Source organism: Antennarius striatus, chromosome 3 (genome assembly GCF_040054535.1).
Source record: "Antennarius striatus isolate MH-2024 chromosome 3, ASM4005453v1, whole genome shotgun sequence".
Lineage (NCBI taxonomy): Eukaryota > Metazoa > Chordata > Actinopteri > Lophiiformes > Antennariidae > Antennarius > Antennarius striatus.
This window is the reverse complement of record NC_090778.1, coordinates 14754675-14779736: the sequence shown is the minus strand read 5'-3', so window position 1 is coordinate 14779736 and position 25062 is coordinate 14754675. Positions and strand designations below refer to the sequence as shown.

General features: G+C 40.3%; 3 protein-coding genes across 6 annotated transcripts in view; 2 read left to right on the top strand and 1 right to left on the bottom strand.

The window, feature by feature from the left end:
* Positions 1-1220: 1220 nt before the first annotated feature.
* On the bottom strand, positions 1221-9013 carry LOC137592980 (uncharacterized). 2 transcript variants are annotated; one of them, XR_011035060.1, is made up of 3 exons: positions 8580-9013; positions 3261-7171; positions 1221-2832 (listed from the first exon to the last, which is right to left on the bottom strand). XR_011035060.1 is itself a non-coding variant. In XM_068311519.1 (2 exons), the coding sequence occupies exons 1-2, from the start codon at positions 8746-8748 to the stop codon at positions 4818-4820; spliced, it is 2523 nt and encodes an 840-aa protein (XP_068167620.1). In that variant the 5' UTR covers positions 8749-9013; the 3' UTR covers positions 1221-4817. The 2 variants fall into 2 exon arrangements, 1 of the variants encoding a protein (XP_068167620.1); XM_068311519.1 differs by having other exon boundaries at positions 1221-7171.
* A 1485-nt stretch (positions 9014-10498) lies between these two features.
* On the top strand, positions 10499-18019 carry cenatac (centrosomal AT-AC splicing factor). Of its 3 annotated transcripts, XR_011035002.1 has the most exons (13): positions 10499-10762; positions 11287-11453; positions 12185-12283; positions 12371-12437; positions 12906-12968; positions 13344-13411; positions 13513-13627; positions 13736-13766; positions 13895-13996; positions 14157-14289; positions 14584-15128; positions 15260-15921; positions 16614-16748. XR_011035002.1 is itself a non-coding variant. In XM_068310229.1 (11 exons), the coding sequence occupies exons 1-11, from the start codon at positions 10646-10648 to the stop codon at positions 16732-16734; spliced, it is 1083 nt and encodes a 360-aa protein (XP_068166330.1). In that variant the 5' UTR covers positions 10499-10645; the 3' UTR covers positions 16735-18013. The 3 variants fall into 3 exon arrangements, 1 of the variants encoding a protein (XP_068166330.1); XR_011035003.1 differs by lacking the exon at positions 15260-15921 and having other exon boundaries at positions 16614-18019; XM_068310229.1 differs by lacking the exons at positions 14584-15128; positions 15260-15921 and having other exon boundaries at positions 16614-18013.
* A 409-nt stretch (positions 18020-18428) lies between these two features.
* atosb (atos homolog b) overlaps positions 18429-25062 on the top strand; it is a 28330-nt gene continuing 21696 nt past the window's right edge. The window contains exon 1 of the mRNA XM_068310225.1: positions 18429-18768. The gene's annotated coding sequence lies outside the window, so the exon portion shown is untranslated. The remainder of the gene's footprint in view (positions 18769-25062) is intronic.

Below are 25062 nucleotides of genomic sequence, written 5' to 3'. Positions count from 1 at the left end.
GTGCAGGTGTTTTTGCATCAAGGGCACCAGTGGGGGTTGATGTAATAAATAGACATGAAAGAGTGGAGAACATGGTGCAAATGTGTTGCTTCTGAATAAAGTCTTCCATTGTCAACTTGATCTGACCGGGACACATTATAGCAATGTTGTGCATACAAAACACACAAGTTTCTAAATATTGCATGAAGCCACAATGGTGTTAGCACAAAACTAAAGCGATGGAATGTTCTGCAGTTTATAGTAAAACCTGAATGATGGATCGATAAAACTAAACAAACATTTCCCTATTGATAAAAATACACAACACTTATAGGACTAGGGTACGAAAATCAATGTAAAAATCATCAAAACAAAAATACAATTGAGGACACATTAAATCCCTTAGAATTCTTTTATAGTACAAGTTTCATATTTACAAAAGATATAAGGTTAATTCAGACACAATAATGACGTAAAAATCGTAATGACGTAAAGTCTCAGGAATGTTTCTGACCTTTGGCAGACAGGCTGAAAGGAAAAGCTGCAGTTCCCCCTGGTGGTAATGTGGGGGCCTGCAGCACGTGACGTGTGGAAAGAACCCTGTTGCCCTTTCAAACACATTTCTGGAAGACAAAAGTTGTCTTTTTTTCTGGGGTATATAAATGGTGATATAGTATATCTGCACATAAAGAAAATGCATTTTCATGAGATGCTTTTAGGAGTGCTTTGTTTTTCACTTACTCCCAACAGACTTCCATTTAATCAATCATTCACATAATGAAACTTTACAAAGCAGCACGTCTTCCAGGATGATTACAAGTATTTGCTTGTTTGAAAGTGATTTGTGATGGAGGAAGGGGTGAACATACTGTAGGGTTGTGACCAGCTGTGCAAACACAATCTAGATGATTTATGAACACGGCTGTGAACTGTTAATGGTCCAAAATGATACAGGTCCCTCTGCAGCTCTGGAGCCACAGGCTGCTGATTAGCTGCTGCAACACGGACTCATATATGTACAGTACAAAGAGGTGGTAGGTGGTCTGACAGAGGCACATCAGTGCACTATAGGATAAGATGACTGTGTGTGTGTGTGTGTGTGTGTGTGTGTGTGTGTGTGTGTGTGTGTGTGTGTGTGTGTGTGTGTGTGTGTGTGTGTGTGTGTGTGTGTGTGTGTGTGTGTGTGTGTGTGTGTAAAGAAGGAACAAAGAAAAGAGGCAGTTGTAATCCACAGATGGAGCTAAAGTGAACATCGTAGTAGTTTATAAGACATTACCCTCAAAAAAACAATAACTCAAGATTCATTGAATTACATACAATAAAAAAAACCATATAACATATAACATAAAATAAATCAATGAGAATGCAAATCTGTACCATTAGATAGCGCAATGGTTTCATAGTTGAATCAATACTGTAAAGAAGCTCATGACAACATAGCTCAGATGAGCTGTTTCTTAGAAGGGACGTTTAATACACTATGCGTTGCTTTGTAATTGAAGTGTGGAAGATACATATATACACAAGCTGCATGGAATCATCCTCCACTTATCAAACACAGAAATAATGAGGCAAAGCCACAAAAAGAAAAATAATTTAAGACATAAACACCAAGGCTTACTCAGCACAGCAGCAGATGGTCCGCTGAGACACACCCACCATTCACAGGAATATCGTAAATAATCTACAGTACGGTGATAATAAATGACACACTAGGAGAATGGGATCATGGGTAATTTAAGGACACTAGAGGTATTAGATAACAGTAAATCAGGCATTTCCTGTCACCTGTTGATCACACGCTTATCCAGTGTTGCAGTGTTTTTACCTGTGTGGGTTCTACTTTGGCTTTTTAAAGTTGCGCTGAGCATAAATCTTTTTCTACATCCAGGGCATTCATAGAGCTTTTCTTCCGTGTGCACCTGAAGGTGATACTTCAGCGATGAGGAATCTGTGAAGTCCTTCTGGCAGTAGCTGCAGGTGTAGGGTTTCTCACCCGTGTGAATCATCTTGTGTCTCTTCATGGTGGCGCCACAATTGATTGACTTTCTTCCTGCAATTATTGCAGACATACGGCTTCTCACCGGTGTGAGTTGTCATGTTTTTGGTTACCTCAGTCAACTGGTCAAACTTTTCCCACAATTCAATACTTTCACCCAGTGTGAGTTACAACACAGACTGGTGAGTGAATATCCTGCCGCAGTAGTTACATTCAAATGGCTTCTCACCCGTGTGGATTCTCTTATGAACTTCCAAGTTCTTCAAAAACAAGAAGCATTTAGAGCAGTCATCACACTTTAAAAGATTTTTTGGGTTTGGCTCAGTACATCTAGCTGATATATTAGCATCATTCTTTTTTTTTTTGTTCTTCACTTTTAGCTCAGAATTTGTCCTTGCTGTTTTCTTTACATTGCGTTTCTTCTTTTGCTGCGCTACAATTTTTGTCATTACTACTGATTCACCGTTATTTTGTCTCCTGTCATCTTGTTTACTTGCTACACGGAGGGTATGAAAGAGGACTTGATAGTTAGTTGATGATACACCACAGTTTATCCTGTCAGATTTAGACCATACCTATTTTATACAGATGCTGTCAAGAGGATCTTCCTCCACTGCACTTCGCCCTTGCATTTGTTCACAATCTAAAAGTAGAGGTTGATCACTAAATACCTCTTGATCAGTCAACATAAGGCATCAGTCTCTTGCTTCGGTACAACCCCTCCTGACTGGTGCGCAGTGTCTCCTCTTCCTCTTTAACTTGTGGAGGTTCCTGAACAGAGATCCTCTCATGGTCACAGGACTGCTGATCTGAGAGAACCTCCTCTTTCTTGCAGACATATTATTGTGGGAGTTCTAGACATTCAGTGGAAGGAAGGAAACAAATCTTAAAATTACAAACGGAAGCTTAAAATTACAAAAGTGAATTCATTTACATGAACAGATGAGCAGCATGGCTTCAGCTGGTTAATTTGAGTTGTTTTATATCCAAAAAAAATTATGATACTGTGTCTTAATGGCAGAAATAAATAATTTGTCAATAAATCTACAGCATTTCTGATGCGTTGACATTGCAATTCACACTGATAATGATAATTATGTTAAAAAAAATTTTTTTGCAAAATCATCCACCCCAAATTATGTTTTTGTCTGGCATGAGTGAAAACCTTTTACCGCATGGAATGCATTTATATAGGGCACTTTCACAAATGTTGATTCTTGCGTCATCACAGATATCTCCCTGAAACTTTTCCTACATATGTCACAAAAATGTTGCTTCTCACTTGAGGTTCTCTGTGACACAGAAATGTGAAAGTAAAGTGCCAGTTGTCTGTAGTCACGTTAAAAGAGCAGAGCAGAGTCGAAAAGAGGCTTTATACAGTGGCTGTGCATAAATAATTGGACTAGGGTGAGAAATTGTGGACAGAATTACAACTGAAATAGAAACGATGTGTTTTGTTTTTTGTCAAATTGATGATTCAGGTTCTGTTTGCCTAGTGAAAACAGCAAGTGTCTTTTTTTTTATTGTTTCATTTCATATTCAAACAGAAGTAAATACCAACATGTTTGTTTTGGAAGCAGAGATATGTCATGCTCAAAAGATTCAAAAGCACCACCAGCTTTTGTCTGTGTTACCTTCCTATGTTGAACTTTAATTAGTAGCAAAAACAACAACAAACAGAACACATTACTAAGAATGAGAGTGTCATCAACCTGATTTGTTACCATCGGTGTTGTTTATAACAGTAATTCTCAGCCTTATGGACTGATGCAACCTCTGGATGTTCTTTAGTGGGAAGTCAATCCCACTAAAGGGGATTGCAGATGAAAACTAGCCTTCTGGCTAATTCTGTTTTTTTTTATCCATGTGTAATCATGTGTTTTATGAAATTGCATTGTCCCCTTTTAAATAAACTAAACATAAAAATAAAAGGTTCCTGGAGTTACTCTGTTACTCTGAGTTAGTCTGAGGATGTTCACACTCACCCACGGGTGTTCAAAAGGGGATTAAACTGGGGTTTATTTCTAGCCAGTCCATAACTATGACATCACTGTCCTCCAGGGCAGAGATGGGGACTTTGAGGTTTGAGGTCTGGGAGCCTAAAATGATTATGGTGCCAATGGTCCCTGGTGTTCGTCCTTTCTTTTTCAATATTTTGCATTCGGTTGTAAATCCCTGTAGTGTGAGTTCTGAGAATGTTTGAGATTTCTTCAAAAGCGAGACTAATAATTGACGTGTTTTTGCCAACCAGGGGTTAAAAATCAGTTTGTGGACCTGTTAGTCTTGAAGCGGAGTAATGATGACGAGCTGGAAGTACGATTTGAGGGAAAAAAAAAAATTATGCAGCTAAAAGACGTTTAATTGGGTATTTTTTAAAATACTTTAATGATCCTCGAGGGGAATTAATGTCTTCATTCATATATCTTACAGAGATATACAGGCCGAAAGAGCACTCATTAAAAAAAAAAAATGATGCAGACACTTTTTGTGAATACCTGTCCCACTTTATCGAAATAAATAGTTAGAGCCTCAAACTGAAGTACGGAGGGTAAAATGAAACTAAAACCAGAAAGAAATAACCTTATTAAAAAAAGTGAACTATAAAACTATAAAACAGTCCAGTTTATTCTCTGATTATTACCCCAATAATGAAGGAAAAACACTTTTTTTCTAAACTTCCTAGTACAATCAGTTACACTGACATTGAAAAAGAGAGTAGTAACCACCATGAAACTTAGCAAGACTCAAAACTGTGGAATTAAAAATTGCTATTTTAGAATTCCTTTTTTCACTTTCGTGCACCACTCTTTCATCATAAGTATTGCGTGCAGACATGTATTTAAGGAGTATTGGAGGAGCTTTGGGCTTCGCTGGCGTGAACACTCTTGTGTTTGTTGAGATTTAATCGGTTGGAGAACTGCTCTCCACATTTACTGCATGTGTACGGTTTCTCCCCGGTGTGTATCCTCATGTGTCCTTTCAAGTCTGTTCTCAGACTGAACATCTTCTCACACACACTGCACCTAAATGGCTTTTCGCCTGTGTGCGTTCTGATGTGCCTTTTCAAAGTTGTCCCGGTGGCAAATTTTCTCTTGCAAAAAGAACACTTGAAGGGCTTCTCCCCAGAGTGAACTCGCTGATGATTTTTAAATGCTGAAGAATCTGCAAACTCCTTCTTGCAGTCGCTGCAGGTATAAGGCTTCTCACCCGTGTGGATTCTCATGTGCTTCTTCATATTCACCAATGAGCTGAAGCTTTTTTCACAGGTATCACATTTAAATGGCTTTTCCCCTGTGTGGACCCTGAGGTGCAGGTCAAGATTATACTGCCGATTGAATCCTTTGCCACAGTGTTTGCATTTGAAAGGCTTTACATCAGAGTGAATTACTAAATGTTTGTTCAAATCCCAACTCTCCCGGAACATTTTCCCACAAGTGTTGCATTTGTAAGTCTTTTCAACTGTGTGCGATTTCATATGAAATCTGTAGTTCTTGAAATTAGACATCACTTTGTCGCACGTGTCACATTTGAAAGGGTCACTACCCTTTGAAATGTTCCCACCTTCCTGAATTGGCGTTGGCTTCTTACTGCTGATTGATGTTGTGCTTCTGTTATGTTTATCACTTTGCATTTGCTCTGTAGTTTTGTCCAAAGTGGTATCCTCATCCCTACGTGTTTTATTTGGCATTGAGTCAGTGATTTCTTTTGATGTGCTCCATTCGTATTGTCGCTTATGAAATTTGGTCTTCCTGCTTGTGGTTGATGCAGTGCTTCCATCACTATGTTTGTCATTAGTCCTGGGTGTTGGTGTTATTGTCCGGTCATTGGGTTTCTTATGTGGTTTTGGCTCAGTTCTCTTAGCTGCTGTTGTCTTCTCATGGATATCTTTCAGCGTTGATTCAGCATATTCAGAGGTTGAGGTTGTTCTCCTGTCTTGACTTTTTCTATTTAGTGTCAACTCGCTATTTCCTTCTGGTGTTGGGTTCTCATCATCATACTTCTTGAGTGATGTTAGTTTGGTGCCTCTGTTTGAGATACATTTTGTCTTAGGTGGTGACTCAGTATTTGTAGCTGATGTTGGGTTCACACTCTTATCAAATGTTGGCTCAAACCGTCCAGGAAGTGTTTTCTTATCCCAGTAGTCTTTATGTGCCGGTTTAGTACTTGATGTTGCTTTCCCAACATTAGGAGGCCTACTTTCTGTCAGAACAGAACTTTCAGGTAATCTTTTCTTTTCATAGATTTGTTTTACTTGAGTTGGTCTCTCATTCAGGCTATTCTTGCTTGATGCCAGCTCAGATTTTCCCTTTATTGTTGGTTCCTTATCAATACTTTTCTCATTTGGTGTTAGTTTGGTGCCTTCTTTGGATGATGCCTTTCCTGGTGTTGGGTCAGCACTTCTACTTGATGCTTTTTCAACAGTATGTTCTTCATTAACTGTTTGCTCAGTAGTTCCAGTTGAAGTTTTATTCCAGTTCATAATTGGTGTTGACTCAGTTCTTGTAGCTAACCTGTGATCATAATTGCTTCTCTCATGTGGTGTTGACTCATTGCAACTTGTTCCTGTTGCTTTTCCATGACTGCTGGTATAATATCTGATCTCAGCTGCACAAGAGGTGTGATAAAGGAGTTGGTGATCATTCTGTGGGACTGGTTCAGGTCTCTTTCCAGATAATATATCTTTGGAGTCATATGTGTTTGAATCACTGTATTGACAATGTTCCTTCGCTATTAGGTGAGGGTCCAAAGCCTCGAAATGACCAGGGCAGATACTTTCCTCTGGAGATGGAGGCAACTGAATGTCAGATAATACATCTTTGTTTGTGATGCTGGATTGAGGGTCTACATTCCCTAGTAGGTCGAAGTCCAAAGCCTTGAACTGATCACTCTGGCCACTTTCCTCTGAGGATGTAGGTAACTTGGTAACAGATAATACGTCTTCATTTGAGTTGCTGTATTGATTTTTGTTTGTTTCATTCATTAGGGCAGAGTCCAGTTCCTGCGACGAATCACTGTTGGCCATTACCTGAGAGGACGTAGGCAATTGAGTGACATTAGACTTCTGTTTCTGCGCATCCTGCTGTTGTTCTTGACTGATGCAGATGTCCTCATTTTCCTCTTTAATATGTGCAAGATTTGGCAGGACCAAACAGGAGTCTCTGTCCTGGCTCCCCTGCAGCTGCTGTGCAAGCTCTAAAGAGATAGACAAAGAAATGGTACAATGATGCTGTACATATTCACACATACTGCATATTTAACAGCTGTGATTAAGAGAATCTGTATCTGACAGTACAAATTGGAAACACAACCATTTTTTTGAATGAGGACTGCGATTTTTTTTCAGGGTTAAATTTTTAAATCAATGAAAATTTCAGATCTTGCTGTTCCTGAATTTAATTAGACTTACGCATATACACATACATGCTGCCTCAATTCTGTTGTCTATGACTGTACTCCTGAGAAGTCTGCTTTGAAACATCCAAAAGCCCTTGTCTAACTAGACCTTAATGTTTTTGTCACACTACATGTTTGCTATTAGTTGCTTCATTGTTTCTGAAGGAAGAAAATCAGTCCGTTCATCCTTTTTTCTTTTTTTTGTTGACAAGACAATTGCAACGATCTACAACCGCCTATCCACCTTACAGGTCACAGGTCTGTTAGAACCCATCCCAGCTGTCTATGCGGGTAAGGGTGGAGTACACCCCAGATAAGGCACTAGCTCATCGCAGGGCCACATGAAAGACATACAACCATGCACACTCATAGTCACACCAGCGACAATTTGGAGTTACTAATTCACCAACGCTGCATGTTTTTAGAGGTGGGAATAAACCACAGAACCCACACAGAACCCACACAGACACAGGGAGAACACAGAAAGGAATCGAACCCAGAACCTTACTGCTGTGAGACAACAGCGCTATATACTGCTCCACCTAGATGCCCTTGTCTAATCAACTGAGAGATTATCCATCAATAACATAAGAAAATAAAATAGGCCTTAATAACAACATTACAGCCTTTGAAAAGTATTTGTGGAGTTCTTCATTCCAGATTACAACAAACTGTCCAGCTCTGGATTTTCAACTGTTAGAAATATCAAGACTATAAAAGTTGTTACAGTAATAGGTAACATCATATTGGCTGCTGACGAGAAAAAAAAAGCCTCGGAATTCATATAGTTTCCTCTCAATCACAAAAATGTATAATTTCTTGTCCGGTAGATATACTGTAGTGTCTTGTATTTTCAGACTTTGTTGGATTTTTGGTAAATGGAGGACAAAATACTCAAATCTAAAAGTTTATAGTGACATTCAAAAATCTGTTTTATTCAGTCCTTGGTTTTAAGAACCTTAATGTGTGTCAACCACTAAGAAACATCTAGAACATGTATTTACCCAGACACAATTACAGTTGATCACATTATTCTCTCCAAACCACAAGACCTACTGAAACCTGTTAAACCTGTATGATCTACAAGGTGAGGCTCGACAATAAAAAAAACAAACTAACAAAAAACAAACAAACGTGAATGCAACGATTTACATTGTTTGGACACAGAACTGACTGCATTTTAAAAGAACTTGGTAATTTTTCCAACCTGTCTGATATGACTTGTTCTCAGAGGAAAAAATGGAATTCAACACTCTTCGTTGACGAATGATTTCTGCTTCATAATCGTCCAATTTCCTTTCAAAGACTCCCAGTATTTCCTGCGCTGCCACAGTCAGTCGATCACAGACGAACTGTCTCACACTTTGAACTGCCATTGCTGAGGTGAGACAAGTCTTCCTTGCAGAATCAAATCACACTCCGTGAGGGAACGGAGCCTGAGATTCTAGTTTTTGTGTGCAGTATGAAGATGGACCTTGTCCGGCTGGACAGTCCACCTCGGAGTCCCTCCTCGTGTTCGTTGTCTCTGGACTTGGACAATGGCAGGATCGTTGGTTAAATGAACAGGACACTTGATGATTCCTCAAATCTTCGAAATTTATTGAAGCAGAATATTCAGGGTATTTAGGCTTACAGAAGAATGCTCCTCGCAAAGTACAACAATGCAAAGCAACACACACGCTTTTATATTTTTATGGGCGTGCACAACTATCTGACTCACACAGCTGCTGTCTGCTGGAAAGTTTCAGTGTATCCTGACTCGCACATGATGTTCTTTTCAGTGAAACCACATACTTGAGCAGACCCAGATGCACAATCATAAGTACAAACAATTCCTGTTATCCTTGAACGCACTCGCTCTGCCACACCCGCGCAGAAAATTCACCCCATGTCCTCAATGAATGTAATTCCAACAAGTATACTTCCAGATATCATTCTTTTTTTGGTTTCATGTGCAATTTAAATAAAGAACTTTTGGGTTAATTACTGCCACCTATTGCTCTGGTGGATGGCAGATTAATTAAATTAGACTCAAAATATCACTAAAACAAATAAATACAAAAGAAAACACAAAACACACACGAACACGTGGCTTGGTGTCACTTGACTGAGTCTAGTCTTGACTGTGATGTTTTTAAGCAAAAATCACGGCGCCTTTATCTAACTATTATCAAATGACAACTGCCTTGTTAAACTAACAAGATCAGACGCTCCTTAATAATCTTTATGAACATTAAAAATAAAGCCATCGTCTCTTTACTATCCAGTAATCTAAACATCTACTTTTCATTCCTCGCTGATTCTTCACATCTGACATACGAAAATGTCTCTGCTTTATTCTGCATTTTCTTTTAGTAATGCAGTGATTGGTGACACAATTGTTGTCGTGGAATAGTAGTATTATTTAATCCCAAAATTTTACAAGAACAAGAAGAGTTCTGTCCACATAGTGGAAAAAGTGGGCTTTAATGGTTTATTCAGGCGCTCATTCTTGTTTTCTCTCTTATGGTCACTACTGGTCTCCAATCTCTCCATAGAATAATGTAAAGACATATACATTCTCAAATTATTTTTTTTTAATTTCTGTGAAAGTTTCATTTTCTGCAAATTTTCTGTGTGTTTTTAACAGCCGCTTTGCGGTCTGCGCAACTAGATTTCTGGTTTGCAAGCGAAAGCCAGGTCTGCGTTGACAAGAGATCATGTTAATGCATATCTAATAAATTCTGAATATTTCTTGAGCAGCAGTACTCGCCAAAAACGCTCGAAAATACTCAGCTGAAGACACTGCTGTTCACTTAAAGATTAATTGTTAATCAATGCTACATCTATAATGTTTTCATAACGGGGCAGTTCTGCAGGTAATAACGCGTGTAATACGTACTTCCGCTGGTGTCCCACTATTATGTTCCGCCAACATGGAGGTTAGATTTCTTATTGCTTTCCTTTGTTAGCGATACATTTTTAGGGGACACATGACCAGACACATTATTCTTGCTTGAACACAAGAAATTTAACTAACGGAACGGCACTTCATTGATGGATTGATTAATTGAGTGATTGATGGATTGATCGATCAGGCCGCCGCTGCTCTTGTTCCCAGGGGGACATATATGTGTACGGCAAGCTTCCTGTAGCAGTTTACCCGCAGTGCTCTTAAGGTTTCAGTCGAGTAGATACTTGTGGGGCTAAATAGAAATGGATATATTTGTTTCTGTCACGGGTTTTATGTCATCTCGGTTGTAACATATCTTTCAGTTGCTACCCTCTGCCTAAATGGGTGCTTATTACTGTTCCATATGCAGGCAGACGTCATTCACTGGGAAGGGACATATCTTTGGAAAAACTCACCAAAGCAGACTCAGAGTGGTCCTTTCTAAATTTTTGGAAAAGGTGAGTGGATAATTCATCTGATTTTTCACGATGGTTTCACATTGCTTTTATTCTATTAAGCTTAAATTAATTTAGGGTTCAGGTTTAGCCTAGTAGCTAAAAGCTAAAATGACTGACGCTGACATGATTTTACGGTGGTTTTATTCGGTAAAATGAATTATTAGACCTCGAAATATTTCTTTTGGCCTGCTGAGACATTAATATGTGCGAAATTGACTGCCGGAAATGAAACGGCGACGGTCAAGTTAACGAAAACAGAATAATTATCCATTGTTAAAAATATGTTTGCTTTTACTTTTATCGAGATTATTGGTTTTATTCTACAACTAGTAATTATCAAAAGATTTTATATATATATATATACACTGTGTATATATATATATGTTCCACGAAATGTATCTAAAGATGTTAAAAGTTGAATCACATAAAATATTCTTCTGAGTTCAGTCAGTCTCTAAAATAGTCTAAACAATGTTTAAAAGATTGTAATATTAATGTGTTGTGTTTCCGGCACGGTTTCCTAGGTGAAGGAGGCTCGCCGAACACTTAAAAAACCCCAAGTAGAAAAGTTTGACTGCACCCAGCACAAGCAGACATTCTGGTGCTACTGCTGTGGGCTTGAAATTGCAAGACATGTTACCGATGGCAACATGGCTGTCATGCATGGAGGCTTGTTAGAACACATGGCCACGTAAGTTTTATTTTATCTACTTTTGTTGGGCTTATTTTGTTTACACTGATGCTCAGTTGCACATCTACAAACTGCAACCATAAACTGTTCCTTTTACAACACTACAGACTGTAATCAGTGTCTTAAGCAAAGGGAATAGTTGCAGTAGTTTTTGTGGGAGTGATAGCATATGTGTCCCATTCATTCATTCATTCATTTTCATGTACTGCCGCTATATCCGCCGTAGTGGGTCACGGGGAGCTGGAGCCTATCCCAGCTCACATAGGGCGTGAGGCGAGGGACACACTGGGCACGACGCCAGTGCACCAAGGAGCCACATACAAACACGCACACACACACTCACTCCTACAGGCAATTTGAGACCGGCCAATAAAAATTAAAAATCAAAGATTCCTTTCATTTAGAAAAGCATAAGCATCTTTCATTTTTCTAGTGTAAAAGGGTAATATGCAGAATATTGTGTAATACTGACTGCTACTGAATGCAGGTAGTACCAGTATGCTTTGGATATTATGTAGGCTGTATTTCTGCACCAGAAACTTTTTTTGTGTTATTGACAAAATGTTTTGTGCGTAAACATCACTTAAGTTTTATATTGCTCAAGTTAAGGATATTTGCTAAATATCAGTATTTTTAACGACATTGTTATATCTCTTCCTCTATATACTGTATGCAGAATAACTGCTTCTGGTTATTTATGGGTTTGGTATTTAATGAGTACCTGATTTCAGGCCAGAACACAGGAAGAATACTCACAAATTCTGGTGGGACAATAAGGCTGATCCCAAGTTGAGGAACAAGGTCATCATCACAGAGGAAGAAAATGAAAGGTAGGCCTGGTGAGCCCAAGGCTTACATAAAAATGATTTGTGTGGAAAGCAATTCTATGCAAACAATCATTGCATCTGTTTGTTTAGGTTTAAAACTGATGTGGCAAAAGCACTGGAATCGTTTGTGGAGAAGGAGGATGAATTTATTAAACAGGTAACATAAAAATGGTCTTGATGACAATTATAGTTGCACTTTAAAAGTAATGTTCAACTCAAATATACATGTAAGACTGTTATAAAATGCTATGTATTATATAATATTGACACAAAACTATCACATTGATGTTGCATTACAATCTTAGTTTAGTGTCTTAGTATTTGATCTGTATCACAAAACACAAAATCACTGTCATCAGAGTTTGGCATGAACCAAATCTTTTATTAGAAATGTTGTCCTTCTTATTGCACCGACCAGCTCTTTGAATGTCAAAAGAAACAACAAATCCCATAGCAACCCTTTACTAGTTAAAAGTTTAAATATATCAGCCAGTACTAGCGTATATAGACTGAAATTAGCTAGAGCTAGTATTCATGTTGCAAGCATTACTAAAATGTATCTTAACGAGTTTTTCAAACTTGAAATTTACTGATGACTGACTTGTGATTTTTTTAACGGCTGCAGCAAGCTGATGTCATCCGTGCTCAGGAGAAGCATCGTGAAGAGGTCCTTCAGTCTGTTCTAGAGGTTTGTTTTCCAAGGATTCAGTGGCAGTATCCATCATTGCAACTTGTTTTTCACAAGTTTACATGTAAGATGAAATCTGACAAGTGCCACCTTTTTATAACTACATGACCATAAGAGCCAAAGTAGGTAATACATCCTGTTAATCTGTAACAGGTTTGAATTTTGGTGGCTGTGGTGTTTCATAAATTCAAGGAGAAATTTTAAAAATAATTTAAGTTCCAAACTGGCTAAAATTTACAAAGGACAAAACTGAAACTTGAAAACAGGTTTATTGTAACATTTAGGGTTAAACAGCATGTGAAGCTAAGGTAAAGTACAATTTGAGCTCAGACTTCCACTATGAACCCTTGTTGGCTTTTCCTGAATCAATATCAGCGTGATGCAGAGCTGGAGTTGTTCAATGAACCCAACAGCACAGACATGTCTGCAAAGGATGCAGTCAGGTAATATTATATCCACCTGTAACTTCTCCTACTTTTGCAGCTGGTTGTCAGTAACATTTGAAATTTAACTTGTTTTTGGGTTCATGTTGTGTTGGGAACAGGTCTCAGTTTATGCCTCCGGGACCAGATCATCTGGTAAATAATGGCTTCTTAGAATCAGTGGTTGATGCCTCTTGGGCTGCAGAAGGACAATGCCTGACTTTCATAGGTTATCAGGTAAATAAATAACTCGCACAGAAAGCATTTAAGGTTTTCAATAATTATATTCTAATTTCCAACACAAGGTTGTTCACCAGGCTTGATCAGATATTTTATCTGTTACAGGACTCGTCAAACAGTGGAAATGTTCATACAGGTACTGTCAAAAATACCATTTGAAGTCCCTGCAGAAAGAGCAGTAGTATCTGTGATCTTGTTTTGTAAACATTTATACAGTATTTACCGTGTGATCAATGAAGACCAATTATCCCATGTGTGTCACAGGTGCCATCCCTCCTTGGCTCCAGGTTGATCCTATAGAGGGGTCATCTGGAGCTACAGCACATCCAGAGATCGGCCCTTCACTCCAAGACTTTCTCAGACAGAGTAAGAATCATGTAGACAAATTTCTTAGCCTGTGTACTGAAAAATCACCTGTAAATCAATCTTAATAGCATCAAAATAATAATATTTATTTGAAAAAATATTTAAAAAGTCTCACAAAGAATGAGTATAATTTCAATTGTCTCATTTATTTTTTTACCAGAGGAACAAGAAAAGTTGAGGAAGCTTCCACCTAGCAGAGTGGGAGCCAACTTTGATCACAGCTCGCATACAGATGCAAATTGGCTTCCTTCCTTTGGTAGAGTCTGGAACAGTGGCCGTCGCTGGCAGTCCAGGTGAGAAGACAGCACCCTTCAAAACACCTGATGCAATATCCCAGGAGTGTTGCAAACCCAACCTGCACCACAAAATTTTGCATGCACAAGTCAATTTATGTCCCTAATGTCTTGTTATACACGATCGCTTGCCTGCCTTCAGAATCATGAAGTTAAGTGGCAACCCATTTTTAAACCTTCTGATTTAAAGCAATGTCGGTTCACCCTTTGCAGCCAATACAGCTTCAACTCTTCTAGGATGCTTTCCACAGAGTTCAGGAGTTTGTTTAGGGGAATGTTTGACTATTCTTCCAGAAAGGCATTTGTGAAGTACGTATTGTCATTTGTGAAGTCCGACACTGACGTTGGACGAGAAGGAATTGGGTTGGAGTCTCCATAATAATTCATCCTAAAGGTGTTCTGTTTGGTTGAAGTCAGGTCAGTCAAGTTCTTTTAACAACCAACTCTCATTCATGGACCTTGTTTTGTATACTGGTGTGCAGTCACGTAGGAACACTAAGAGACCAGCTCGAAAGTGTTCCCATGATGTTGAAGGATGAAATAGCCCAAATTGTCTTAGTCTGCTAAAGCACTAACCCTAGATTACAACCCTAACCCTTAGTTCTACTGGAAGTTAGGGTTAAAAGATAATCCCCCCCTTCACCAAATTTTTGTCCCTCGGCAACTACCACTTGACTGACCTGGAGTATGCTGACGACACCATCCTGCTCAGCACATCCTACAGCCAGCTGAGAGACGTACAGCAAAGAGGCAGAGAAGCTCAGCCTTCAAAGTGAGCTGGATTAAAACCTAGTTCATGCATGTCGGTGACGGACTGGATCCATCTCCCTTGCAGCTCGGTAATGACATTGTAGAGCCTGTCAAGAGCTTTATGTATCTGGGGTCCATATTGACAGACAATGGGAACCTTAAACCAGAGATTGTACACAGAAGAGCTCTGTCAGCATCAGCTCTGTATTCTCTTTGGAAGGCACTCTGGAGGCATCAGACCATCTCTCGCAAGACGAAGCTCCGAACTTACAACTCTGCCCTGCTTTCCATCCTGCTCTACGGCTCGGAAACATGGCCTTTTAGGCTGGCAGGCTGGAAACCCCACTGCAAGCCCCGCACCCGATGGCTCTACGTCATTGCAGGCAACTTCCGACAACAGTGTGTCGCTGTGGAGGATTCAGAGCAGCTGGCACAAGACCCCCAGCGCTGGAAAAAACAGGCTCATCTGGTTGGCTCAACGCCCCCTCACAAGAGTCCTCCTGACTGACTGACTCAACAAATTTAGACTTGGCCCAATGCAGTCAGAGAAGTACTTTTCTCCTGACATCCGCTAAACCCAGACCTGTCCATCAGATTGCCAAGTGGAGATGTGTGATTCATGAAAGAACACGTTTACAATGCTCTCGAGTCCAGAAGAGATATGCTTTACACCACTGCACCTGACGCTTTGCATTGAGTTTGGTGATGAAAGGCTTCACAAACCATCCCATGAAGCTCTCTACACACTTTTCTTGAGCTAATCTGAAGATGACATGAAGTTTGGACATCTGGAGCTATTGACTCCACAGAAAGTCGGTGACCCTACAAGTTTCAGCATCTCCTGACCCCGCTCTGTGATATTATGTGGTCTCCCTCTTTGTAGTTAAGTTACTGTTGTTCCCAATCACTTCCACATTGTTATAGTACTACTAACAGATAATATTCAGTAGTGACAAATTTCATGGATGGACGTATTGCACATCCTATGACTTTACCACACTGTTATTCACTGAACTCCTGACAGCGACCCAATCTTTCACAAATGTCTGTAGAAGTAATCTACACACCTTGGTGCTGGATCTTATACACCTGTGGCCACTGAAGTGATTGGAAAACCTGAACAAATGCTGTGGGAACACTGTATCTGTCAGCCATTTCAGTGAATACCAGTGCACATGGATACTCTGGAAAATGATATTTAATTCACACATTTTTTAAACAATGCATACATTTTTAAAAGAGATGCACTCAAATATGATAGCCATTTAAAACACATTTATCATCTGTACTCTGCAGGTTTGACTTGGCATGGCATTAGCACAGTAATTTGTTTGCTGATGATTATTATTAGTAAAGCTGTAAAATTGTCTACATGTAATTACTGAATCACTTTATAGACATATATAGTATATAGATATAGTATTTCACTTGTGAATGAGCCAAGGGGTTGCCTTAAAGACACATTTTCATCTGTTATACTTGGCTAAATATTGAAAAGGAACAAACTGTTCAGTCGAGCAGATTAACTTAACTGGTCTTTGCACACAAATATGACTTTTGTGTTTTGTGTACAGGCACCAGTTTCGACAAGAGGAAGGGCAGAAGAGCAGACAGAAGAGGAAGAGGGAACGTGGGAAAGAAGAATCGGTGAAAGCAAAAGTGACTGAACAGATGACAAATTCTGACATCACTTAAAACTGAGTGTGTCTGAGAATGGTTTACTTTGCATAAAGCAACTGAGCTTTAATACCATGTTTTTACATACAACTTCACACCCAGCTATTAGCAGATCATGAGTTTGAGGGTGTACATTGGAAATTGAATGCAGACATATTACCAACTGTATTTGGATATATAAACATTAAATAAAAATAATACCATAGTATTTATAGCTGTGCCTGTATTTGATATTTTTGATTATGATCTGTGTAAGATCAGTGTAGCACTTTCAGCACCTAGTCTGTAGACAGTGTGGCTATTCTGGAAATAAACAGCAGGAGGCACAAGTCACTCGATTAATGAGACATCAGTCGAATGAGGTACAGTGCTGTATATATTTTCAAAGAACAAAGTGGATAGGAAAATACGTTTTTCTAATTAAAAACATGATTAGCAGTGTTTTTTCTTTCTAAGACCTTTTATAGTAGTGTACTTCATAATTTTGAATGTATTCATGAAAGAGCCTATATTTCCCTTTTGAAAATATGGTATGAAATAAATAATATATGTTGTGGTCAAACGTGTCTTATATTTGTTGTACTTACTACGATGTCCTTTAAGGATTCAGTTCTCAATGAAGGAAAGCTTAGTCTGTTTTCTAATTCTTTATGGAACGGAGAAATGGTGTGGAAGTGTCAGTAAAGTATAAGGTGCACTTATTCTCAGTATTCAAATTTAACATATACTAAGATATCAAATTAGTGTTGCTCATAGATTGGGACATTCCAATGGACATGGGGTGGAAGGACATGTTCATATGCCTGATCTAAGATTGCAAAATGATGAAAACCACTGATTATTTTTGGAATCTCCGATACAGTTTTGTTTACATGAGATGTCTGCTTAAAATTAATCATGCGCTTGAAGCGACTTAAACCTGAATTATTTGATTTTTAATAATGCAGACTAGCAAATTTTTAAAGAAGAGAATGTGATTTTGCGATCACCATTACTTTGTCAAACGATCGTTTTGCTAAAGGGGAGCATCATCAGTACAAAGATGGATGGATGAACAACCAAGGGCAAAAGATGCAATACCCTTTATCTGTATAGGCCTCCTCTTCACTGCAAAGTATAATGAGGCTGCAGTGTAGCCTGGATAGATGGGTGTGGAGCTTAGTGGAACTGCAAGGCAGTATGGGAATACAGCGTGTGGTTGATCTATTCTTAGCTTTGCTTCTGTGTGTGACGGATTCTGCAATGGAAGATTAGATTAAATTAGCATGTATGCATTTGACATGTAATCATTGTGCCAAAACGAAAGCAGTTTTATCAAAATTATGTCGATGTGGTACAACTAATAAATTTTACTTCTTATCGGCTCATGCTGCATAGTTTGTCGGGGTTTTTTTTGTCCTCCTCATATCTCTACGGCCGTAGTTCCAGAATACAGTATCTGCCAGCCATGCCTTGCTCTGACAAGGAGGGGGGAGAAAAAGCACGTGTACTGGGCGGTTCATTAGCTAACCCATTGTCCAATCATAAAGCACGACTGCTGAATAAATCTGCATCACTTTCCAGAAAGGCGTAATCTCTGAGCTCTGATTGGTTGCAGTAAACAAAAGTACCCAATCGGTTAAATGACAGGAGCTCAGCTGGACACAAGTCCCGCCTCATGTATATATAAAGCAGCAAAGCCCCGGAAACGTCGTTTAAAGGGACAGAGGAGGAATTCCAAGCAAAGGTTGGAACAACGAAAACAGCTGCGAGCACAAAAAAAGCAAAGACAAGCAGAGACGTGGTCAGCCAGCTAGCGAGAAATGTGGCACGACAGAGTGGGGGGGAAGAGCCTGAAGCTGTCCAACTAGTTAGCTACCAGACATCCAACAAAAACGTTGCTAGCTTATCGTTCTTTAATGCTAAACGTTTTACGTTAGCAATCAGGAATCCGACGACGCAGCAGTCAACAAGGCAGGGGTAAAGCAAACAGGCCAGAACTCCCAGACGACAGGGACACGTCAATTCAGGCTGCCAGTCGGTTCTTCTTCTTGAGTCCACCTTTCATATTAGGTGAGTGGGCTTCCAAAGCCTGTCTTTTGTTTGCTACCCATATCTTTAATCTTCTGCTTTGTGTGAGCCTTAATGATTGCCATGTATGGGAATTGAACAAAGGTTGGGGAATAATTTGGTTATTTCTGAATGGTAGCTGTTGGATATTTGCGTTGTGAACGTCTAAGTCTTCGCTAACATAAGTTTCCGTGATTAATCTGTAAATATGAGCAAATAATGAGTGGAATCCAGTTTTAAATAAGCTGATGACCTGACAGTATCTTGGTGTAGGGGGCGTTCCCTGCTTTGTCTGCTTTCTTCAATCTTTCTTTATGTGCATGAATGCGTGCGTGAAATCTGCGGTGGTTAGAAAATGGTGATAGAAAATATTGCAAATGTTTTGACATTATACATGTTAAAGTTGCACTGCAATTAATACTGCAGCTGAACGATTGGAGTAATGATGATCCCTCCAAGGAAATTACATCACTTATTGCAGCTGGTGTGTGGAATCTCTGCATTGCATTTGGTTACAGTGCATTCAAATATGTTGTGTGTTCGAACTGCCATTACCTCCGATTGTCATGGCCAGCAGGGCATGATGGCTTTGACGTACACCTGAGGCACATGTCTGCACTGGCCCTCAGTCCGCATCACCCATAGAGTACACAGTACGTATATGCATGTGGAAGAAATCGACCTGCTTGCCTCATATGAATGTGAAGACAATTATTCTGCACTCAATCACACACACATGTACAGTGTACTGCAACAAATCTGTTTAAAGTCAACATTTCTTCTCTCCGTGTCCTTGCTTTTCACTGACAGACCCTCCCCACCACCACCACCACCACCACCACAACTGCCACCCCCACCCACTACACCTCCCTGTCTGGGAGAAACCAATGGGCTTTGTCCTCAGTTGAGTGTGACATCATGCACATCTTCACTGTAACAATGCTGAAGGCTATGTACTGTACCTGGGTCCTGTGTCTGGGCTTGTCCTGTGCACAATCACTTTTTGATTCCACAACTTCAAGTTCTCAAATTCTAAAACACACTGGGAGAGGACCCATAAATTCTGTCTCTTCTATTGAAATAAACAAACTTTGGAAAATTCTTCTCATCAAAAGATGAGCTACGGAGATGGGAAGAGATTTAAAAGCCAGCGAAAGACTGATTTTATTTTTGGCATGGATGAAAAACGATACAAGGAATCCCGTGATTACTTCATTTTTCTTTCATTAATTTATTTGCTTGCTTACTTGTAAATCTATACATACCAGCATATTTAACCTTGGTTAAACATGCGGTGTACTTGATGCCCAGTGGTCATGAGTAGCAATGTATTTTTCCATGTGGAGACACTAGGGTTTGTTTAGGCTATTTAGTTAAGTACATTATGGTCAATAATGGTCACAGACAAACGGAGGCTGAACTCTGTTAAGCATTGGCCTGAAAGTAGCTCTTCTTACCTGGACTGTAGTATACTGTTTTATTCATGTGGACTTCATCTGATAATCCATGACATGAAGGGCAACTTTCATCTTGTGGTTCTGCTCACCCAGCTATTGAGCACATGGAGGATGTCTTCTGTCTTTTGAGGCTGAATAGTTAATGGTTTAATAAGCAACTAGACCTAGTAGCACTCAGAGGGGCAGAGAGAGGGGTTGGCTGTTGAACACAGAGCTGATGAAGGCTTATTTTTAACCCCCGATTGTGTTTTTACAGGATTTGATGTCCAGAGATTACAAATGATTATGTGACTTTGATCCAGTACTCAACACTGCTGTGGGGTTATATTGATCTCTCTCTCTCTCTCTGTGTGTGTGTGTGTGTGTGTGTGTGTGTGTGTGGAGCACAGTCCTCCACCAACACTACATATTGTAAAATTGTATTTTCTAGCCATACATAATCTTACAAGTTATGCACAAATCCAGCCAGTAATTTTTGCACAATACAGGTAGTCCTCAATCTAAATACAATAGGTTCCGAGAGGTTGTTCCTAAGCTGAATGACATTACTCCTCTAAATACTATTCCTTCAGACTTAGCAGAAACAATAACGGGACATAAAAACAACACATAAAATAAAACACAGGTACGGGTCAATTTGAATTTAAGTCGTTCTCGATTATGTTGGTTTTCCAAAGAAAATACACGGAAAAATAAATATCAAGTTTACGTCATTTCACTCAAATTAAAGTCTTGTCAAATTACTACAAAACCATTAAAAGCACATAATACTGTCTTAACCCGGGATTTAACTATAACTGTATAGAAATGGAACTCGCAGACACAGGCTTTGTCGAGCTTTATTCATCTCTTTACACTGGAACTCTGAGCAGAGATACAACTCCCACTCATAACTAACCGAAAATCTCTTGTTCCCTTTTCCCAAGTCTGGCGAACCTCCCATAGCCCAACACATTCCTACAGATCAGGGCTTCCTCAAAATAACGGTCTGCATTAACACAAGTCACAATATCAAATATATCAAGTTCATAGAGTCACAGTGGCCGAGGGGTTAAAGCGTTGGACTCGAAATCCAGTGGGGTTTCCCCACACAGGACCAAATCCTGTTCATGACGACTTATTTGGGGGCGGCAGTGACTCAGTGGTAGAGGGGGTCGTCCAATGTTCCAAGATCATCGCTTCGATTCCCACTCCCACCCCAAAAAACCCACCTGGAGTGTGAGCTGACAGTGGGAGGTGTCTGTTCACCTCTGGAGCACTGCCAAGGCACCCTTGAGCAAGGCGCCGTCCCCCTCTACAAGTTTCTCATTGGGGCGCCCCACGAAGGAGCTGCCCACCACTCTACCTCCCCCTGCATGCGTACAGGCCCCTTGCGTGTGTGTTTGTTCAGGGCCTGTGCCCACACACATATATGCATGATTCATTCAATTAACTAGAGTGTGCCACTTAAGATGACTTGTGTGCTTATGATGTCTTATGATGACTTGTATGCTAGGTTGGACAGTAAGGAGGGAGAGACTGATCTATACAGGTTGGCAAGACAGACGGAGATGGGTAGGACGTGCAGCGGGTTAGGGTAATTAAGGATTGGGATGGAAGTCTATTGACAGGTGCCAGTAGTGTGATGGGAAGATGGAAAGAGTACTTTGAAAACTTGATGAACGTGGAAAATGAGAGTGAACAAAGACTAGAAGAGGTGACTGCTGTGGACCAGGAGGTAGCAAAGGTTAGTCAGGATGAAGTGAGGAGGGCATTGAAGAGGATGAAGAGTGGAAAGGCAGTCGGTCCTGATGATTTTCCCTTTAGTGGTTTGGAAGTGTCTAGGAGAGGTGGCAGTTTCTGACTGGGTTGTTCAACAGGATCTTGGATAGTGAGAAAATGCTTGAGGAATGGGGAAGTGTGCTGGTGCCCATTTTTAAGAACAAGGGAGATGTGCAGAATTGTGGCAACTACAGAGGAATAAAGCTGATGAGCAATACAACAAAGTTATGGGAAAGAGTAGTAGAAGCTAGACTAAGGGCAGAAGTGAGCATTTGTGAGTAGCAGTATGGTTTCATGCCAAAAAAAAGAGTACTACAGATGCGGTATTTGCTTTGATGATGTTGATGGAGAAGTACAGAGAAGGCCAAACGGATCTGCATTGTGTTTTTGTAGATCTAGAGAAAGCCTATGACGGATTGCCCAGAGAGGAACTGGGGTATTGTATGAGGACATCTGTAGTGGCAGAGAAGTATGTTAGAGCTGTGCAGAACATCTATGAGGACTGTAAGACGGTGGTGAGGTGTGCTGTAGGTGTGACAGGAGTTTAAGGTAGAGGTGGGACTGCATCAGGGATTAGCTCTGGACCTTTCCTGTTCGCTATGGTGATGGACAGGCTGACAGACGAGGTCACACAGGAATCTCCATGGACTATGATGTTTGCAGATGACATTGTGATCTGCAGTGAGAGCAGGGAACAGTTGGAGAAGAAGCTATAGATGTGGAGGTTTGTCCTGGAAACGAGAGGAATGAAGGTTGGCCGCAGTAAGACAAGAGTACATTTGTGTGAATGAGAGGGACCCAAGTGGAAGAGTGAGGTTACAGGGAGAAGAGATCAAGTAAGTGGAGGAATTTTAAGTACTTAGGGTAAACAGTCCAGAGCAATGGAGAGTCTAGAAAACAGGAGTGTGTACAGGCAGGATGGAAGGGGTGGAGAAAAGTGTGAGGTGTGATGTGTGTGATAAAAGAGTTTCAGCTAAAATGAAAGGTGTACAAAACTGTGGTGAGACCAGCGATGTTGTTTGGTCTAGAGACAGTGGTCTAGTGACAGGCCTAGAGGAAGACCAAAGAGGAGGTGTATGGATGTAGTGAAAGAGGACATGAAGGTAGTTGGTTTGAGAGAAGACCGGGTTAGTTGAAGGCAACTGATTCGCTGTGGCGACCCCTGAAGGGAAAAGCCGAAAGGAGAAGATGTTTTATAAGCAGTACTAAACAACCATAATTCTGTTTGAGATAATCTGAAATTCATCCTTTTTTATTGTGAATGGTGGCTCTATATTGGGCCTCTTCTTCTTTCTTTCGGCATTTCCCTTCAGGGGTCGCCACAGCGAATCAGTTGCCTCCATCTAACCCTGTCTTCTGCATCTTCTTCTCTCACACCAACTACCTTCATGTCCATCCTTCTACCAATATATTCACTATCTCTCCTCTGGACATGCCTAAACCATCTCAGTCTGGCCTCTGACTTTGTCTCCAAAACCTCTAACACGTGCTGTCCCTCTGATGTACTTATTCCGGATCCTATCCTTCCTGGTCACTCCCAAAGAGAACCTCAGCATCTTCATCTCTGCTACCTCCAGCTCTGCCTCCTGCCTTTTCCTCAGTGACACTGTCTCTAGACCAAACAACATTGCTGTTCTCACCACAGTTTTGTACACCTTTCATTTTAGCTGAAACTCGATATCACACATCACACCTGACACTTTTCTCCACCCATTCCATTCTGCCTGTACACGCTTCATCTCTTTTCCACACTCTTGATTGCTCTGGACTGATCATAAGTCAGTGGTTCTTAACCTGGGTTCAATCAAACCCTAGGGGTTCGGGGAGTCGGTCTCAGGGATTCGGCAGAGACGGAGGTAAAGACAAAACACCCGACATGATATGTCGGGTGTTTTTGCCGAACATCCTCGAATCACTGTGCGTTTGACACATCATGTCAATTTGTGATGACACGTCCCCCTTAGCCATCACTGGCTGCAGGTGATCATGCTACATCGATTAGCCTACATGTGCTACATGGGATTTTGCACACTCAGTAATTGATTTATGCCTGTCATGATGGTACCTCATCTGATAGCTTTCTTAATATTTTAATTCATAGTAACTATGTTGAGCAAAAAAGTGGTCGGACGAATATATGCAACGTGAATTTACATGTACTGTATAACGGAAGGTGATGGGAGTCAGCATTCTCCATGATTTGCAATGTCAAGTTGAGCAACTCTAGTCTCGTACTGGCAAAAATAAAGGAATACTCCCTTAAGCTGCATGGAAATCAAAGAAACAGACTTTACTGTGAAAATTACATAAGAGTGGCACTTGCTAAGGTGAAGCCACGCATACCTGAACTGGTCTCTCAATAACAACGGCAGAAGTCACACTTATTTGCAGGTAGGTCATTTCATGCAAGTTCATGCACTGTCTTGGATTTGTTCTTTGAAAAAGGTGACATTAGTGCACAATTCATTAAATACACCAGTAAAACATACACTTGTGTATTAAATTAAAAAATAATAATAATAAAGGGTTCTGTGAGTGAGCATATGAAACCGGCAGGGTTCGGTACCTCCAACATGGTTAAGAACCACTGCCCAAAGTATTTAAAATCCTCCACCTTCTTGATCTCTTCTCCCTGTAACCTCACTCTTCCACTTGGGTCCCTCTCATTCACACACATGTATTCTGTCTTACTGTAGCTTACCTTCATTCCTCTCCTTTCCAGGACAAACCTCCGGCTCTCTACCTTCTCCTCCACCTGTTCCCTGCTCTCATGCAGACCACAATGTCATCTGCAAACATCCTAGTCCATCGAGATTCCTGTCTGACCTGACCTGTCAGCCTGTCCATCACCATAGCGAACAAGAAAGGGCTCAGAGCTGATCAATGATGCAGTCCCACCTCCACCTTGAACTTGTCTGTCACACCTACAGCACACCTCACCACTGTCTTGCAGTCCTCATACATGTCCTGCACCACTCTAACATCTCTGCCACTACAGATGTCCTCATACAATACCCCAGTTCTTCTCTGGGCACCCTGTCATAAGCTTTCTCCAGATCTACAAAAACACAATGCAGCT

Excerpts from the sequence above, each read along its gene's own strand:
- LOC137592980 (XM_068311519.1), bottom strand. The coding sequence starts at position 8,748 with ATGGCAGTTCAAAGTGTGAGACAGTTCGTCTGTGATCGACTGACTGTG. Across the intron at positions 7,172-8,579 it reads GAACAAGTCATATCAGACAG|AGCTTGCACAGCAGCTGCAG; the intron begins GTTGGAAAAATT and ends CTATCTCTTTAG.
- cenatac (XM_068310229.1), top strand. The coding sequence starts at position 10,646 with ATGGGTGCTTATTACTGTTCCATATGCAGGCAGACGTCATTCACTGGG. Across the intron at positions 12,284-12,370 it reads ACAGAGGAAGAAAATGAAAG|GTTTAAAACTGATGTGGCAA; the intron begins GTAGGCCTGGTG and ends CTGTTTGTTTAG. Across the intron at positions 13,997-14,156 it reads CCAAGACTTTCTCAGACAGA|AGGAACAAGAAAAGTTGAGG; the intron begins GTAAGAATCATG and ends TTTTTTTACCAG.